The sequence below is a fragment of the Apodemus sylvaticus genome, chromosome 18 (genome assembly GCF_947179515.1).
Source record: "Apodemus sylvaticus chromosome 18, mApoSyl1.1, whole genome shotgun sequence".
NCBI classification, from domain to species: domain Eukaryota; kingdom Metazoa; phylum Chordata; class Mammalia; order Rodentia; family Muridae; genus Apodemus; species Apodemus sylvaticus.
In genome coordinates, this window is record NC_067489.1 from 52,268,284 (window position 1) to 52,287,138 (window position 18,855).

The 18,855-nt window shown below is 38.8% G+C and overlaps 2 protein-coding genes across 10 annotated transcripts in view; one reads left to right on the forward strand and one right to left on the reverse strand.

The window, feature by feature from the left end:
* Positions 1–1,321: 1,321 nt before the first annotated feature.
* Positions 1,322–10,857, forward strand: Spata4 (spermatogenesis associated 4). Its single transcript, XM_052162716.1, has 6 exons — positions 1,322–1,536; positions 2,313–2,442; positions 2,861–2,979; positions 3,089–3,330; positions 6,999–7,115; positions 10,757–10,857. The coding sequence occupies exons 1-6, from the start codon at positions 1,322–1,324 to the stop codon at positions 10,855–10,857; spliced, it is 924 nt and encodes a 307-aa protein (XP_052018676.1).
* Positions 10,858–17,424: 6,567 nt separating this feature from the next.
* The window catches only part of Wdr17 (WD repeat domain 17), a 78,730-nt gene continuing 77,299 nt past the window's right edge, over positions 17,425–18,855 (reverse strand). For all 9 annotated transcript variants that reach the window (XM_052162221.1, XM_052162220.1, XM_052162219.1 and 6 more), the window contains one exon: positions 17,425–17,544. In XM_052162221.1, the coding sequence (XP_052018181.1) occupies positions 17,425–17,544 (120 nt within the window). The remainder of the gene's footprint in view (positions 17,545–18,855) is intronic.

The following is an 18,855-nucleotide window of genomic DNA, read 5'->3' on the forward strand; positions in this document are numbered from 1 at the left end:
ATTGCTGACCCATGGGCCTGATGTAGGAAAAGGGGATGGAATACAAAACCAAATCACTAAGTACCTCAAGCTCAGGACTTGAAATCCCATCAGTCCTCACCCTGAAAGTCTCTGTCCTGGAAAACTCCGCCCCATAAAAAAATCTATATAAATTCCCGTCTATTATTCAGTCTCTTGCTGTCTTCTCTCCAGAGCAGAGGCAGCCATCCTCTTGGGATTTTCCCTCCCAATAAATCTCTTGTGTGAAGTTTGTGGTGTGGAGTAAATTTATATTGGTATTCCCAACTGTCAGGATACTTTTCCCTTCAGAGCTTCAACACTTAAAATGTATGTACCACTAAGAAAAACAAACTCAGCAGAGAGAGAGGGAGACAGACAGTCTGTATGTGCAATGTATTATTTGCAAGTCCCTTAAGCATCTGAGCTGCCTCCTGAGACCTCATTTTAACCATATACAAAATCACATTAATCTACCTCATAAGTGATAAGTTTATACAAATAAACAGTCAATAAAATATTATATAACACCACCAAGATCTAGCCCATGATTTACATGTGGGAAGTATATTCATATTCAATATTAAATATATTCTTTCTATAGAGATTTCAAGGGATTACTATTATCTTCCTGCATAGCTATTTAATTTGTAATTAGCTATGACCACTTTGCAATGATTTTTTCATTTTTCACATCACTCACTAATGAAATACAAATGTCTGCAATCAGTTACGGCACAGAAGAAAAACTCAGTAAATATTTGTTGAATGAAACTATACATCCCAGGGTATCTTGAAGTATACGAATGTAATCTATAAATTGTTTTAAAATATGTGACTTTAATGCACATTTTATATCATTAAGGAAATAGGTATAATAAAGTTTGAAGACTTGTTTTCTTCCTAAAATAAAATTTCTGTGGTTTCCAGTTCTATTTCCCATGCTCATCTTCCCCAAAATAACTTTCACTGTCTTCTAGAGCTTTCTCACCTTTCTCTTCAAAATGCAATGGCCTTTGGCTGGCAGACCATAATACACACAATATAAAATGTGTGAACTGAGATATAAAAAGAAAGTTTTTTAAACAGTGCAAGCGAAGCCAACAACTTACACTTGAAGCTCAGTCCTGAGGTTAAGTTCCTCAGACTGTTAAGGTTCAGTGGATCCAGAGATTACCAACTCCAAACCATTGAGTCACATCCTAAACTTCACTAACACTGAGCCTTCATGGAGGCCGAAGCCCCGCCCCTCGACGCAAGAGCCTCGATCCCCGCCCCTATCAGCGCACAGCTGGTCTGTTGCCATAGAAACCCATAAAGCACCATGGCTGCCGCCGGCCAGGCAGAGGAGTGTTTACCACTGCCGGCGGCAGAATCATCCAAGACAACCTTGCCTACACCACCAGCAGTTCCCGCCGGAAAGAAGCCTAAGAAATGTCTGGTGTATCCTCATCCCCCGAGGAGCTCCCGCCTGAGTCGTTCTGTCCTGCGCTGGCTCCAGGGCCTGGATCTCAGCTTCTTCCCTAGGAATGTCACCAGGTGCTGAAGCCAGACAGGACCAAGTGACTCACCCTCTCTACCCGAGGTGTCACCCTCCCCTAAGGCACCTGCAGGCTCTCCTAAGCCTGGAATTAGCCGCCCTGGCCTTGCTTTTGGTCCTCCTGGAGACACCCTCCCCATCCAATTCCCCTCCTCATTCGAGCCACAAGGCCTACAAATCAAGATAGGAAGCGCCTGAAAAACATGTAACCTTTGGTTCATTGATTTCACTCAACTGATCATTAAATTGTAGAGTTAAGCTAATCTGGAATGCTTGATAATTACCTAAGACAAGGTTTTTGTTTTGTTTGTATTAATCATAGTAAGGATCAGTTTACTGTCCTTTACAAGATGTATCTAGTTACCTGAGATTTTTAAAAGCGGCTGTTTAACGGAAACTACAGCGAGTGTAACTGGCTGTTACTGTAGAATGTGAACAAAATTCCATAAAAATGAAAACCATAGATCTTTTGCAGGAAAACGGATAATGCCAGTATTGGGTGTTTTCAAACATCTGTGAAACTTTCAACAAGCATTTTAATCACTTGGCAACATTGTTAAATCTAATAAGTAGAAGGAAGGATTCATTAAATGAACACCTAAGCTCTAAACGGTAATTTTAGCAAACTGCTTTCCCACTGAGAATCATCCTCAGAGAAATGAACCAACACAAGTTTTCCCAGATATTTTATCAATATATTGTATTAACCATTAATTATAACCATTATATAATTATCTTAATTACGCATTTCCCCCATTTCCTTATTATGTATCAGGGATTTTTCGAATGGCTACCTAGTTGCAGAGATATTCTGTATCTATTACCCCTGGGACCTTCGATTATCATCCTTTGAAAATGGTACTTCCTTAAAAGTCAAGTTGGATAACTGGGCACAAATAGAGAAGGTAAATCACCAAATTAACGAGAGTTTACTGTGAAGTTTGTTTTAGAAAGTACACTATATCTCTATGTGAGAGAGAAACAGAAAGACAGGGGAGAGAGAGAGAGAGAGAGAGAGAGAGAGAGAGACAGCCAGACCGAGAGAGAAACAGAGAGAGCAAGGCTATGTCAAGTCTAGGATATAAATGATGAGTCAAATTCCAGTTGTTTATATTACAAAACTATAAAGAAACAATGAATTTTTTAGTATATGACAATTAGTGTGGTATAAATAGTGGCTTTCTTGAAGAAATAATAGTGAATGTTGATACTTAACATAAAAATTAGTTCAAAAGAGAAAAGAGTTGGGTAAAGCAAATTTATAGCATTTGGTTATTTTTCTAGAACTTCTGATGACGAAATATTTTCTTTCTGTTACTAAAGTTTCTAGCGAAAAAAAAATTTAAACTACCTAAAGAACTAATCCATGGAACAATTCACTGTAAGGCTGGGGTGCCTGAAATCCTGATTCAGGAGATTTACACTTTACTAACGCATCAAGAGTAAGTAGCTTGAAATTTTCTAACAGCATAATTTAAGGTGAACTATTGATGATATAAGGCATGCTACTAAGGCAGAGTTTGCCAATGGTATTTTGTTTCTTATTTCCAGAATTAGAAGTATCCAGGATGATTTCGCTAATTTCACAGACTATAGTTACCAAATGCGTTTGCCCCTGGTTCCAAGAAGTACAGTATCAAAGTCTATCAAAAATAACATTAGGCTATCGGAACTCCTAAGCAATCCTAATATACTCAGCAATGAACTCAAGATAGAATTCCTCATCCTTCTGCAAATGCTGCAGAGAAAATTAAGCAGAAAATTGAATCCAGGTAAGCCTTCCCTGGAGACAGGTGAGTACTTTTGAAATCACCAAGGCTGTTCCTAACCTGAAATGAGAGAGAATCATGCAGTAAAATGATTTTTTTTTTATCACTGGAGTGGGTTACGTTTCAGTCTCTTGCTTTTTGTGGAAGCACAAGTTACATAGAGATACACGCTCATTTTCAGAAAAACAATTTGTCAGTCTATTAAACTTCTGTGGAAAACACATTTCAACTATAACTCAAAAGAGCAGGAACATTTGACTAAAGTGATCCTTAAGTCGTTGGGAAAAGCTTAGATTATTACAATTCACTCTGGATGCTATTGGGAAGGAAATGGTCAGAGATCTTTTTATCCAGAGTATATTTGTTGGTATGTGGATGGAAGGGCAGGTTTCCAAAGGGAGGCTCCCAGGGATGGGAGTCTCCACATCCCAGCAAGGTTACTTCTAAATCAAGCAACCGGACCCTTTGCTCTCCCAAAGTTATCTCAAACTCTTGTCATACTGCTCATTAGTTGTCCCAGGCAGTTGGGAAAGGTGCTCCCTTTTGCCTATTTTATTTTAATGTTTATCATATATCTTATCCACTGCCTAAATTTCACACAGAAAACGGAATACAGAAAACTGAGCCTTTCTGTAGCATACCAACTGTCCAAGAAACATGCATGTCAATAGAATGTTTCTTCCTTTGAACTGCATTTTCTGAAGGAAAGAGCCATTTTGGTCCTGGTATATGGAAGGTGGAAGGAAGGCTCCACCTTGAATTCTCCACATTAACCTGCACATGAATGCAGTGCGGGACTTTGTCCACCCTCACTGTGTTCATTTCCCAGAATCCTATATTATATTGTTTCTCTTCTTTGACTTGTTATGGTCTCTTGCTGTTGGAGTCTATAGCTGCCTGCAGCTATTATGAAGTGGGTCACTGGAACAGAAGCTGAGGGATGGATAGGGAAGGGGCGAAAAGAAGGGCCAAGACAATATTCACTGATCAAAGCCGGAAACTTTAATGGCGCCAGACCTTTTAACAGTTTGGGCAAACCCTTCACCCGAGACTCAGGGCTGAGTTCCGGTGGAAGTTGTCTAGCTTCTCTTGGAGGTCCTCGTCTTGACTGCTCCAGCAGCTGGGTGGGTCACCTGCTTAATTCAGGAATTCCTAGACCTGGAGGAACACTGAACTTAACCTTTACTTTGAGCACTCCACCCTGGGTGGAGCAGGATCCTGGCTATCTGGGAGAAGTTAACCTTGACCGTAGTCAAGTACACTCTTAGCACTCCACCCAAGGATAAAAATTCCTGCTTTAACCTACTTCCCTATTAAGTCCTATAGGCATATTCCTGCCCGAGCCAGGGATTGTCCTTGACCAACGTCAAACTCAAACCCTGTGCATGACTGCCCCAATATGGCTCTGTACATCTTGTCTTATTCATGAATTTGTGCTCAAAGAATATGAGGCATTCATCCTTTTAATTTTATATTCAAAATGTGAATGTTTCAAACATTACAAGTTTGCTGAAAAATGTGTCTCATATCCATCTTACACAATGAATAGTTTTAAAAACTGGAGATGGTGTTAGGCACTTGTGCATCTTGATAGAGTTTAAGAAATGGAGTATTACCAACACCTTCCCCCTTTGTGACTGAGCTCACCACATCCTCCACCCACGGAAACCAAAGCCTTCCTGCTTTTGTTGAAAGATTCCTCAATTAAAACAGAGTTAAACTATGTGTACTATCATGTCATTCTCAATTTTATCCACACATACACGCACTTGTGTTTGCATATTCCATGTGTGTTGTATGAACTATGAAGTCCAGGGCCTTATATGTAGGCCAATTCCCTACCATTTAGTTATATCACCATGCCTCATATAATACTTCTTTTTTTCTAAGTGGGTTTCTTTAATTTTTTTTTGTTTTTCAGAGAAACTCCTTGCCTTTTTCCTTTTATTGAAAAATATTTTTTTCTTTTTTTTTATAGTCTTTTTTTTTTAAGATTTATTTATTTATTATATGTAAGCACACTGTAGCTGTCTTCAGACACCAGAAGAGGGTGTCAGATCTCTTTACGGATGGTTATGAGCCACCATGTGGGTGCTGGGATTCGAACTCATGACCTTTGGCAGAACAGTCAGTGCTCTTACCCGATGAGCCATCTCTCCAGCCTCAAAATATTTTTTTCTTACAACATATCCTGATACAGTTCCCCTCTCAACAGCCCCTGATTCCTCCTTGTCTTCCCTCCAATTTTTTGAAAATAGTTATTTGCCCACAATATACATATCCTAATTGCAGTTTTCCCCATCCTTGCCCAGATCCCCCTACTCCTCTAACTCTCAACTCCACTCCATACCGTCCTACTTGCTCTCTCAAGAACAGGCAAATTAAAAATACAAACAAAACAATCAAATAAAAACAAAGGCTGAGCATGGGACCTGAGTCTCCACATCCCAGCGAGGTTACTTCTAAATCAAGCAACCAGACCCTGCTGAACGTTTCATTTCATTTAAAAGCCCATCTGTATTCCTGTACATTGTTTTCTTTTGAACATACCTTCACACAGCCAGGATCACTTTCCTCCCTCTTTAAATAATCAGTACTTAAGTCTCCTATGGTGATTCATATTCATTTATTTTGCGAGTGTGTGAGTGTGTTTGAGTGTATGTTTGTATGTGTGTGTGTGTGTGTGTGTGTTTATGGTTGTATGTAGACCACACCACACATGGTCAGAGGAAAACTCTATGAAATCAGCTCTCTCTTTCCACCTGAACCTTTTAACCTGCTGAGCCAATTTTAAAATCTATTCCCAAAGTAATTGGTAGCAATTATTATAGTTATAGGAATGCTGCTGCTGGGTGGGCTTGTTTTGCCTCCGAAAGCATGAGTCATAAGTGGGAAACTTCTTGTAAGATAAACTACAAGGATGGCAACGACCTCTAGGGGTTAAGAGAAAATGCTCAAGTGTACACCTGATAGGATAAGTTTAGAATACATTTGAAAAATGTGAAAATAATGTTGCCACAAAAGCAAATACACGCCTGCAAAACAAAATAGATACTGTTTGATTTATTTACATGAACGACAGAAATAGGTAAAAGTACCCTACTGTTGTCAATGTCCTCATAGGAACTCTGGACAGCAGGGGAGGGCACTGGCACTATGTGATTTATTTTGAGCTGTGTAATGATGTTTCAAGTGTATTCATTCTCCCAAAATATTGTTGGAATGAGTGATCCTCATGCCCTATCTTTTTATGTAAGATCTTGAATAAAAGCATATTACAACAGAAGGGGCCCCCCAAAAGTCTCAGTGGGAAAGGAAGTGTGCCACACAGCACAATGACCTGGGCTTGATCCCCAAGGAGAAAGTGGACTCCTGAAAGCCTGTCTCCGATTTCCATGATACGCACAACCCCCACCCCCCCCACACACACATTCAAATAAACAAATACAAGCAACAAAATAAAAAATTATGGAAACACTTTCAAAGTACGGAAATACTACCTTCAAGGTAATATATTAAAATACAGTGACTACTTTGCTCATCAAAAATTACCAGTAGGGCAGGAATAGAGAGGTGTGGCTCAGTGTTAAGGGCACTGGCTAATCCTCCAGAGGATCTGAGTTAAACTCCCAGCATGAAACTACTAATTGTTACAAAAATCTTTTAATGCCTTTGGTGTTTGTCTTTTATAGGGTGGTTTGATGTCAAACCAACAGTGGGAGAAATCACAATCGACCGTCTTCCAGCCTATAGCTATAAGCGCAGATACAAATCAAGAGTTTTAAAGGAAAAAGCTGTGCCTTCTTCATGTAAGTTTGAGTTTAAGGGTTTTTTTTGTTTTTTTTTTTTTTTTTTTTTTTTTTTTTTTTTTATCTGCTCAGCTTTTAAAACTGTTACTTTACCCTTTTAGAATAAGTTCAAGTGTTGGTTTAAACTTCACTTGGTTTGAATACAACCAGATATTAACTTTAGTGCTTCTTGACAAGTGTAGTGACATAGTCAAAGGGTTTCTTCCCAACTCACATTACATACACCACCCGAGTTCTCATAACATCCTCAAGTGCATCTGCCTGAAACAAGGGAGGCTTCACCAAGCTCACTACCTGGGGAATGAGCCAGTCCTCCAGAGGTGACTGGCAGACACTGGGAGATCTGGACTTCCCAGAGGCGGAATAACAACGGGACACTTATTTAAACCTTGTCACCATAGAAACCTCTGAATTACAACCACAGTCTGTGAGAATGAGGTCAGCCCGTTCCTAGCTCTTGTGTAGCTAATTAGTTAAGAAAGGCTTTATTTTTTACATTATTTTTTATGGCTGAAAACATTGAAACAGTTTTTCTAGACACAAGAATGTGTAATGGAATTCAAGTTTTTGTTTTGATAAACTACACAGGATGGACATTTCTGCCCACCTCGCTTTCTGGTTGTGACTTTTGTTTTGCAGGAGAGGATAATTGCCTCCAAACCAAGGTTCTTCTTATTTTATTTTATTTTTTAATTTAATTTTTGTTTTGTTTTTGTTTTGAGACACCATCTTGTTTTATAGCCCAGGCTGGTCTTTAATTTATACCAGTGATCCTGCCTTAACTTTCTGATTGTCTGGGTTATATAGACATTTAGCACCATACCTGGCTACAATGAATAATAATTTGCTTATTATAATTTTCGCTTAAAAGATAATGCTTATCTTGAATATTCATTTACAGAGTATTTTATCTATCTGACAATTCTAAAACATTAGCAAGTTCATTATAGAACATACTTATTCGTGTTGGGACAAGTTTTTTTAAGTGCTAAATTTTAATGGGTAGGGGATATTCCTTGTTTCCATCAGATATGATAGAGCAATCTCAATAGGTTTGTTAAAAAAGAATTATGACTTCTGGAAGCCTTTAATATACTAATATGCATAGTAATTATTTTTAAAATTCATAAATTATTATTCAGATTTGGTTTGTTTAATGACCTTGTAGAACAAGTATTCTTCAGAGCCCAGATTGTAATAGCCACACATGAGTTGCCCACCAGTCCCCCTAATGGATCATCTACCTCAAACATACTAAACTTAGTATGTTAAAATACAGCAGACTCACAATACTTCTTTGAAAAAAAAATCTAGATTTGCTCTTTGGATTCCAGAAATGTGTCTGTCTTTCAGCTTTCGTAAGCCTTCCACATGTGATTGAGAATTGTAATAAAGGCTACAGCTTGGTAGGGCTGTCAGAAGGAACAGTATAGAACTAGGAAGAAGAACTGGAAGGAATTATAGAACGGGATAAAGGCCACAGGGGGGTTTGACTCCATCGATCCCCAGCCCCTTGCTTCTTTACTGACTTTGGGTTTGACTCAGGATGGGAAAAGGTGATTCTCAGCATGGTTTCTTTCCTGTGTAAGAGAGAGGCAGCATACAAGCTCCTGGATCTCCACATTCTCACAGTGGTACACACATGAGTTAATTAATTAATAATTAAAAAATTCACAACTGTGTTGTGCTAGCTAGTTTTATGCCAGCTTGTCAAAGGCTATAGTCATCAGAGAGGAGGGAGCCTCCGTTTGAGAAAATAACTAGCTAAGATGGTGGGAGGCAAGGGACTGATGGGGGAGGGCCCAGTCCAAGGTGGGAGGTGCCATTCCTGGGCTGGTGATTCTGGGTTCTATAATAAAAGCATGCTGAGCAAGCCACACCCATCCATGGCCTCTGTATCAGCTTCTGCCTCCAGGTTCCTGGCCTGCTTGAGTTCCTGCTCTTCCTATTACTGAGGTGATGTATGGTACTGTTAACAAACTCAGCCCTTTTCTCCCCAAGTTGCTCTGCTCGTGTCATTTCATCACAGCAAGAGGAACCCTAACTAAGACAGCCCAACACCGAGCTAACTGCAGCAAATCAAAACACAACCCCAAAGGCTTAATTCTAACTGAATTGGCAAAGGATATGTCTGATTATGGTTATTTACTCTGTGTCACTCTAAAGGAGTGTCGTGTTGCCCGGGGAATTTAGAAAAACCGGATGCTAGGCAAGGTGGTGTCTGTCTGTGTTTAAATCCATCACTTGTCAGGCTGAGGCAGGAGGAGTCAGAGCTTTAGGCCAGCTTGAACTACAGAGCGAGAACCTATGTCTAACCAAGTTAGTCGGAAAGTAAAACATGAAAGAAACAAGGGAATGAAAGCGGTCTGTTCTCATTCCTGCAGAAAGCACTTCCTGGAGAATGAGTGTTTGCCTTTCCCATTTGAAAAATGAACTGCTGCATACCCATCTTCGTTTCTTCCTCTGGTCTTCCCATTAGTGACTCTCAAGGTGGCCTTTTCAAATTGGCATATAGGTTTGAGGAAGAATACGCTCATGGTATTATAGAGCTCTGATTTCTTTGTCCTCCATTCTGGGTGCCCAGACTCTGGGTCATTCCATTCTTAGATTCTTACTTTAGCCACCCAAGGGATGCTATTCCTTTGACTTGGGTCATTTAATATAGGTAAACTATTTTAAACATTTTATTGCTTTTATCCAAGTAATTCCAGTTCAGTTGTTTTCTTTTTTTTTCCTTTTTCTTTTTCTTTTTTCTTTTCTTTTCTTTTCTTTTCTTTTTTTTTTTTTTTTTTTTGAGACAGGGTTTCTCTGTGTAGCCCTGGCTGTACTGGAACTCACTCTGTAGAGCAGGCTGGCCTCGAACTCAGAAATCTGCCTGCCTCTGCCTCCCAGAGTTCTGGGATTACAGGCATGCACCACCACCACCTGGCTCAGGTGTTTTTAATAAAAAGGATACAAATGGTCTCTTCAAGTCAGAACTCATAAGTTGAATGTTAATAAAAGGAGGAGAAACAAGTATGGCACTCCAGGAACTTTGCTGTTTAAGTCTGGTCATAATCTCACTGACATTACAGGCTGTTCTCTGGAATACAAAATCCCAAGTAACACTAAAACCAAGCTACTATTTTAAAAAGTTATACTCTTAATTTTCTGTATCTATTTGCCTAAATCTTGACTGAAAGGATAACATAGGCAGATTACTTAGTTGCCACGGGCCCATCATATTAGATTGGAGTGACCCGGAATCTGGGCACCCAGAATGTGGATGACAGAGTAATCAGAGCTCTATAAACTGTGTTATGAGCCACGCATATTTGCCAAAGCTGAGTACAAAATCATGTCATCATGTCTCTGTTTGCTCAGCTGCCTTCTGAAGCAATATCTAAAAATACATGGGTCATATCAAATGCACCAAAATAAACCCTGGATATTTTTAGGCACTGCTGATGAATTTTGGAGGAGGCAACACACACACACACACACACACACACACACACACACAATGTAAGATTTAAACATTCTGTTTATTAATTCATTAATTATAACCAATGCACAGACTATTGTCATGGGTATTAGATAGTGATAGTGGCATAGACATTTCATAACCATGAACTAATTCTTTGTTACTTTAAATATACCAGCAAAATCAGGCAATGATGGCAATCTGCACAAAGAAATCCATGTGAAGCAAAGTGGAAAACCTTGTGAGTCCACAGCAAAATCTATGGCAAATGTGGAATAAACAATGAAATGAAGGACATGGAGGAAGTAGCTTTGAAGAAGTGATATCACTAATGTCTACCACAATCTGGGTATATAATGACCCACCTAGTCTTGGATGTGTTTAAATAATAAAGAACTTAAATTGGTGTCTTAACCAAAATTCAACTAGAAAGCATTGCTTTGTGTGTGTGTGTGTGTGTGTGTGTGTGACTCATGAAATAGTTAACTTGTAAGTTAGGTGCATCAAGAAGCCACTGAACTGGGGCTGGAGAGATGGTTCAGTGGTTAAGACCACTGAGTGCTCTTCTGAAGGTCCTGAGCTCAGATCCCAGCAACCACATCATGGCTCACAACCATCCATAAAGAGATCTGATGCCCTCTTCTGGTGTGTCTGAAGACAGCTACAGTGCACTTCCATATAATAATAAATAAATCTAAAAAAAGAAGAAAAGAAAGAAAGAAAGAAAGAAAAGAAAGAAAGGAAGGAAGGAAGGAAGGAAGAAAAGAAAGGAAGGAAGGAAGGAAGGAAGAAAAGAAAGGAAGGAAGGAAGGAAGGAAGGAAGGAAGGAAGGAAGGAAGAAGGAAGGAAGGAAGGAAGAGAAACCACTGAACATAGTCAAAAGGCAGCAAGCTGGGGATAGGTTGTTAGATTCCACAGGGACAAATTCGGTGGGAGGAATAGCAAGGTGGGTAACCATGGGAACTTTGGGGACCCATCAGAAGCATTGAGGCACCAGCTCCTGCTAGGGCCGGGATTTTCAAGCGTGACTGCTCTGGTCAAGAATGTTCAGGCAGGCCTGGAGAGATGGTGGCTCAGGCATTAAAGGCTAGGCTCACAACCAAAAATATAAAAACGTTCAGGCAGCTGTTAGGGATTTTCTGAGAATGTTTCAGATTGTTGTTTCTCAGCAAAACAAAGGCTCCTGGGAAAGCCGGTCCCTGGCGGGATCTGGCTGACCTTTAGTGCATGCCAGAAGCATTAGTAAGCAAAAGTAGGTTTTAATGCCAATCAGAAAGGACTTGCCACTGAAAGTGACAGCAAGCAGGCAGAAAGAAAGCTGCCTTCTTCCATGTCCTTTATTTAGGCGGCCTACAGAAAATGTAGCTCAGATTAACGAGGTTGGAAGCTAATCTCAAAAAGATCTAGAATGGAGGTATATCTTAACCGTCTTAAATTCTGGAAATTACAAATGGGCCTACCCATTTCAAGTGATTTAATTAAGAAAATCCTAAGTGTGCCCAGCCACTAGTGTTTTAGCTAGTTCTGGATGTAGTCCAAGTGGCCATCCAAGAATAGCCATTACAGAGGCAAGCAAGAGATTCTTAGCCTTTAGTCATCCCATTGAATGACAGGAGTACTTGATTGGAGAAGGGGCCAGGGCCTGTTTGAACAGCAACAGAGAGATCTATGCCTTTAACTCCATGAAGCTTAGCACTGTTGGTGTAGTGAGGGTAACAAGATACAGAGCCGTCCATCCTGGGTAGACAGCACGTGAGTGAGAGACTTTCAGATCAACTCAGTTCCTCGTAGGGTGGTCTCGGTGATAGGGTCAGCTGAGTGAAGACACAATTGGCATGTTCGCTGAGAAAGTATCTTAAGAGAGTATCTTAAGAAAAGGTAACTAGTCAGAAAGTGGACTTGGGTCTAGAGGAGGTAAATTTGCTAGAATAGGACAGCAGTACATTAACTCAAGGGAACTGAGGGAAAAGAGGGGCTGGGGCCTGCTATCATCAGAAACCCTGGGGTAGGACAGTCCATGTCAGCTGGACAGTGTTCCCAATCTGGATCCTCTCTGATTAAGGTAAAGACATAAGAGCTTGGGTACAGAGGAATAGTGGGAAAGGTTGTTGCTGCCAGCAGCTACTGCTATCTGGGTTCCTGGAACAGAAGCTGAGGGATGGATGGGGAAGCAGCGAAAAGAACAAGGGCCAGGGTGACATGTGTTTTAAAAGGAAGTTAGGCCATGTAGCAGCTTGGGCAAGCCCCTCTCCTGAGACTCTGGAGAAGCGATCTGGAGTTTCATTGGCTCCACTGTCAGCAGGTGGCTTGCTAGGGTCAGGAAACTGCAGGCCTGGTAGATCCCTGGAAGCTCCCAGTGGCTCTCAGGTGAAAGCAGGAAGCTGTATTGTTCTATAAGAACACAGGCCAGGAATTTCAGGGGCTGAGAACTGATGATTAAAGCAGAGATTCAAAGCCTAGCTCAAATGCTGGGGGAGGGGAACCAAAGGTCTCCTCAAGATCCAAGACAATGAAGTAAGAAGCAGAGAAGGGACTCTGTGAAAGTAGAGTGGGGGGGGGGGGGAGTTAGACACAACTGGTAGGCAGGAAGAGCCACCATGTTAATGATCCTGTGGCCCTGAGCAGGGTTTTAGAACAGGTGTTATAGGACCAGTGGATAGGCTTAAGAATACCTTTACTGAAAAGGTATTGCAAGATAGGTGTAAGACCTTGTCTATATTTGAAGGAGATAAGGTATTAAGGGGTGACAGGGAAGGAGGCAGAGTTTTGGAGTGACATCCTATGGGGAGGGGTAAATGGGAGACAACTGAAGGAGAGGAGGGATCCCACCACTTGTGATTGACAAGGGATTCTGAAAGGGCATGAGCTGAGGAATTAGGCTTTGTTGGTGGGAGGAGAAGTTGCCCAGAAGGAGAAGAAGCTCTAAGAGGGGTTAGTTGAGTGAAAAGAGGAGAAAGGTAGCTTAGCTATGTTGCTGCACAAGCATAGTTGAGGCAGCCAATCACAGTGAGGAGGGAATGCATAATTAGGTGCCCACAGAGAGCAGAGAAGTGGGACAGTAGACAGAGGCTAGTGGGGACAGCCACCAACCCTCACAACACAACCGGGAACTGAGAAGCTTAAGTTTTAGCAGAGTCAGACAAACAAACAGAAAACCAAGTCTCCAAGGAAAGACATGACCTGGTAGTACTAAGACCATCACCCTAAAATACTGCTCTCAGCTCTAACATTTTAAGAACCCTATCTTGAAGACCTAACATTACTAATAACTATGCTACTACTGTTGAAAATACAAAAGCAGAAAAATTACAGAACGTTTATAGTTTTAAAAGTATGATGAAGCACAGTTTGATGTAATAGGAGTTTTTGCATAACTGTATGAGTGGTGAGTCTGTATACTCCTCATTAGAAGCTGAGCTTCTATTTGTTCTGAGTTCATACATTTACACACTGCATTCATTAATAAAATTTTATTCAGGGTGATTTTTAGTATATATTGGATTATAAAAGTATTGCTCATCTTCAAGAATGTCCTCAATTTGAATCTATTAAGCAACATGACCCTCTTTTTGGCAATGAGTTGAGGGTAAGGAAAAGCATGCTTTCCTTTTAATTTGGATCTGGTATCAAGATTTCTATATAATACAGCACAAACTCTTAAGACTGGCTTCTCTTCCTCTTTCTGTGTGCGCAGACAGTATACACTGTATAAATATATGTGGAAGTTGAAAGGTCAACCTCACACAATGTTCCTAAGATGATATCCACCATCTTTATTTTGTTTTCTTGTCTTGTGTTTTTCTTCCCTTGATGCAGTCTTCACTGGCCTAGAACTTGGCAAGTAGCCTGGCCTGACTGACTAGCAAGCTTCAGGAATGGGGCCATCTCTACCTTGGCAGTGCTAGGACTTCAAGCATATGCCACCATCCCTAGCTTTCATACATGGCTTCAGGGGAACTGAACTCAAGTGCTTTACAGACTGAGCTATTCTTTCAGATCCCATACACAGTACCATAAAAGCACGCCAAGAAAACAAAGACTAATACTTTCACGTGTACTTAATAATTTTATGTTTGTAAGCACAGAGTTTTCCTTCAATTCCAATTTTTTATGTTTTCATGCTATGCTATTAAAAGTTTTATTTGGCATCCTAGATGCATATTACTGAGTCTCACAACATGAATATCAGTTTCCAACCACGTTTACCTACTTTTTTTCCTGATTTTTTTTCTTTTTGAAGACTTGGTCATTTTAATTAGATTTCCCACCTCTGGAGATTTTCCTGCTAAATGTTAAGTTTGCATAAATAATGTTTAGAAATTAAAGAGAGTCCTGATGACATTGATGAATTCTTAGAAATGTGTTTAGAATCTAGTTTTATGTGAATTAAGAAATCCAATAGAAGCAAATGTCATGAGCAGTACTTACCTATTGCCGGGCATTTTAATTGAAAAAATCTGAATTGTAACATTGTAAAAATAACATTTTAGCTGTCAAATATAGTTATTAAAGTAAAGCTTTTAAATCACCTCAGATACCTGTGAAAATATTTCATAGGAATGAATTTGGTTTGGATCAACAGTGATACAGAGCTTCTTAGCTCTCTTAAATGAACTTAACACACTTATCATCTGAGGGTGGTAAATTCCCAGGAATGCTGTGGAATCCATAAAGAGTTTGGAAAACTTGAAATAGCTTATAGATTTCATCATTGAGGGAAAGGGGCCAGGGATAGAGGGTGAGAGACAGTGGAGTCATGTGACGAATCCCAGGAAATCCTTTTCTGGAGACTAGTATCAGAATGCAGATCTGAGTTTACTGCCCAGTCCATAACATTATAAACAGTGTTTGAGCCAAGGCAAAGCCCCTAAATCCTTGGCCAATCTGATCTTGCCATAGGGTTACCATGCCTCAATGAAAAGCAGCCTAATGAGGTAACTCAGAAGGAGTCAGGGGAAATATCACCAGCTGTGAGGACTTCGGTGAAGACAGGGGAAGATGCCACTGCCCTGATCTCGATTATTTTTGGTGTCTTGCCAGTATGCCAGAAACCATCTTTGATCTAATGCCATGTGCTGCACGTCGGGACTCTTCAAGGGGTAGCAGGAGCCTGTGGCTCTCTTTCCTACTTTATTCTTTGACAAGGTTGACTTCCACAAACCCCACACATCATATACTGAATAAGAGAATCAGAATAGCAAGTGTGGGCACAGTGGGTAGTCTCAAGATATAGAGTTTGTATTAATGCATGACAATGATTAATTAAGGCATGTCTGAAAAAATAAAACTCCTTCATTAAGGACATTTGAAAAAGAAGCAGTGGCCTTTTCTGGGGCCTCAGGCAGTCCCTATTGCAACAGAGCTTCTCAATTTCAGAATGCTTTTTCATGGGAATAGAGGATATCATGATGTGTTATGTGCATTGATTATTAAGTACTCTCCCCTTTAATAGTAATTTCAGAGTACTGAGCAGTCAGTACTCTTCTGGGACACTCCAATGAAGTGATTTTCCAAGTTTTTTTTTTTTTTTTAAAATGGGTTAGGAAGTTAAATGTTTAGGCCTTTATATTTTCTGACAATGGGTTAAACTATTCTCTATATTGCGTTTGTGTTTGTGAGACCTCTGCTCATCTTAGTAGGGAGCTATGTCACATTTGTCTGTGATGATGGCAATTGTATTAAGCTAAGGGGGCCTGTAATATATGTGTGTGTAGAGAGCTGGATGATAAGGAAATATTGCAGTCTGTCTCAGTCATATATGCTATATTCATTCTGAAGTACATGTTTCAACTATGTAAGCACATATGTCTTGAAGGTATAGTACAATGAGTATTTAATAATAATTTACTACTGGTTCACTAAAAATGAAATGCTAAATTTTACAAATTATTTGTGAGACTTTTACTCTGTAATCCATTTGCTTTATAGCCAAAGTATACATTTTCTTATTGTAAGGAAAACAAAACACTGTCAGTGTTCTGATGAAATCGGGGTCCTGAACACATGTGGGCAATTTCACAGAATATGCATATGTATATATTTATATGACTATATACTTTGTGTGACATTTACACAATGGAGTACTACACATTGAGAATACATATGGCATGTACTCATTGATAAGTGGAAATTAAGAAAAAAATCTCAGAATACCCATGATATTATAATTTTTTAAGTGACACAATTTGAGTATTGAAGTACCTTAGTTATTGTGACTTAATCTCATTTATTTTGAAGTCATAATTCTATTTTAATTAAAATAGATTCATGTGTTTAGTTCCTCCTGGCTTTGTGCTCTGAATAAATATAAATAACATAAATGAATAAAAATTATTTTATAAAATGTACTCAATATTTCAAGTAGCATCCTATTTGCAAACAAATTTATTTGAAACAAAGATTATTGAATTGCAAATCATCTGTCTATTCTACACATTTTATTATTTCAATATATTCATTCAAATACTCATTAAGTACCTTTTATATGGGTATATATGTCAAAAACTCTTCTACATGATGTCCTATTTTGTGTGTTTCCAAGTTTTAACAATATGGTGTTTTGTTTATATCCATGTCTGTTGAAGCCTATCTGCTTTGTAGATTATTTACTCTTTGTAATTCAATTAAAACTTCCTTATAAATATAAATAATACCATTTATCAATGATACATATATTAGAATTATATAAATACTTTATTTTTGAAGTTAACAAAATTTAATATTATTTCCTCATGTCTTCCAACTATCAAACCACCTCCCAATCTATTACTCTTAGACAACCAAAATTATATAAATACCCCATATTTCCTTTTTACAAAACTATTAAGTGTGGAGAAAAATCTTCAGTCAAAATGGATTGAGTCGTATTCCAGTTCCTAAAGGTGAGAATGGATTCACCTTTGCCCACATCAGAGCGTCATTCAAAGAAATAGCCGACTTTCCGTCTTCCAAGAAATACACAGGACCCTGTGTGCAGAGTTGAGGAAAAGAAGATCAGACTAGAAATTTGCAGCATTGACTTAAAGTTTCAGAAGCAATCACCACACTGAGAAACTACTGTGCAGTTAGGCAATGCTAGTAGGAAGTTCAGTAATATAAGAATAAAAGATTTTTCTTTTAAATGCTACCAACTGTAAAAACATCTTTGAATACCTCATTAATGTTCCAATATTCTGTGATGGCTGTTAAAATTATATATAAAATTATATATAAAATTATATATAAAATTATAGCTTTATGCTATAATTTCAATTCTTTGTATACAGCAGTATTATCAATTACAATGGATATTATTAATTTATCAATTTCCACAAAGCTAACTTCTTTTATGAAAGCACACTGTGAAGTAACAGACTGGGATATTCTTCATTCCATTAGTTTTGTAGTTGATGTCAGTGCAGCTAGGAAGTTACTAAAGCCAGTAACTTGGATCCTTCTCTATAGAATAAGAAGTAGATATTGCTCTACATGTGTGCGATGTAAAATTATACTATCATGTGATTTGAGAGACTATAATTTAGTCCCATCCGTTATTAGCATACCCTAAGTAGTTTTGAGAAGTCAATATGTCTTAGCTCTTGGAAGAAAAAGCATGATGTAAAAAAATTAATAAGTCATAATAGCATTACAATTTTAGTTTTTTATTAGGCTCGAAATTTATCAAGTTCTGGTTATAATTTTTAATGCTATGCTTTATTTTTTGCCATTTATTTTTGGAGTTGGCAGAGGTAATCATTAGTCAACTTCATATTCATAAGTCCTTGAGATTCACTAAAACATTAATTTTAAAGTAAAAATACTCTAGGAGGTTAGCACTTAATCTACATTAGTTATGTGTACATGGGATAATTAGTAGATCCTTTTGTGGATGTGCGCCTGTGTGAAAGAAAAACAAATACTTCAGCTGGTGTCTACTGGTGTTTTGGCTATCCTGCCCGGAGCAAAAGGGACCATGAGGAAAAGGGATTAGATGACCCAGGAGAGCAGAAACTGACTTTTAGACTTCCAAGTTTAATGATTCACTACAAACCTACTGAGTTCACTGATTTTGTTTTCATTTGTTTGTTTGTTTTTTATCTCTAAACACCAGTGAATGATATACATTCACTGTGATGTACACATTTATATGTCTTATACTTTGAAGATTATTGTGTTCTTGAGAATCCGGCTTACAATTGCTTAAGCTACAAGCAGGGTTTGTATTAATAACTGGCAGCTCCATGTATTTTGAGTGACTGGACCACTCAAGGGCCTAACATGTCAGCATAATAAATGTGG

Excerpts from the sequence above, each read along its gene's own strand:
- Spata4 (XM_052162716.1), top strand. The coding sequence starts at position 1,322 with ATGGCTGCCGCCGGCCAGGCAGAGGAGTGTTTACCACTGCCGGCGGCA. Across the intron at positions 1,537-2,312 it reads TTCCCTAGGAATGTCACCAG|GGATTTTTCGAATGGCTACC; the intron begins GTGCTGAAGCCA and ends ATTATGTATCAG. Across the intron at positions 7,116-10,756 it reads AAAAGCTGTGCCTTCTTCAT|CAAAATCAGGCAATGATGGC; the intron begins GTAAGTTTGAGT and ends TAAATATACCAG.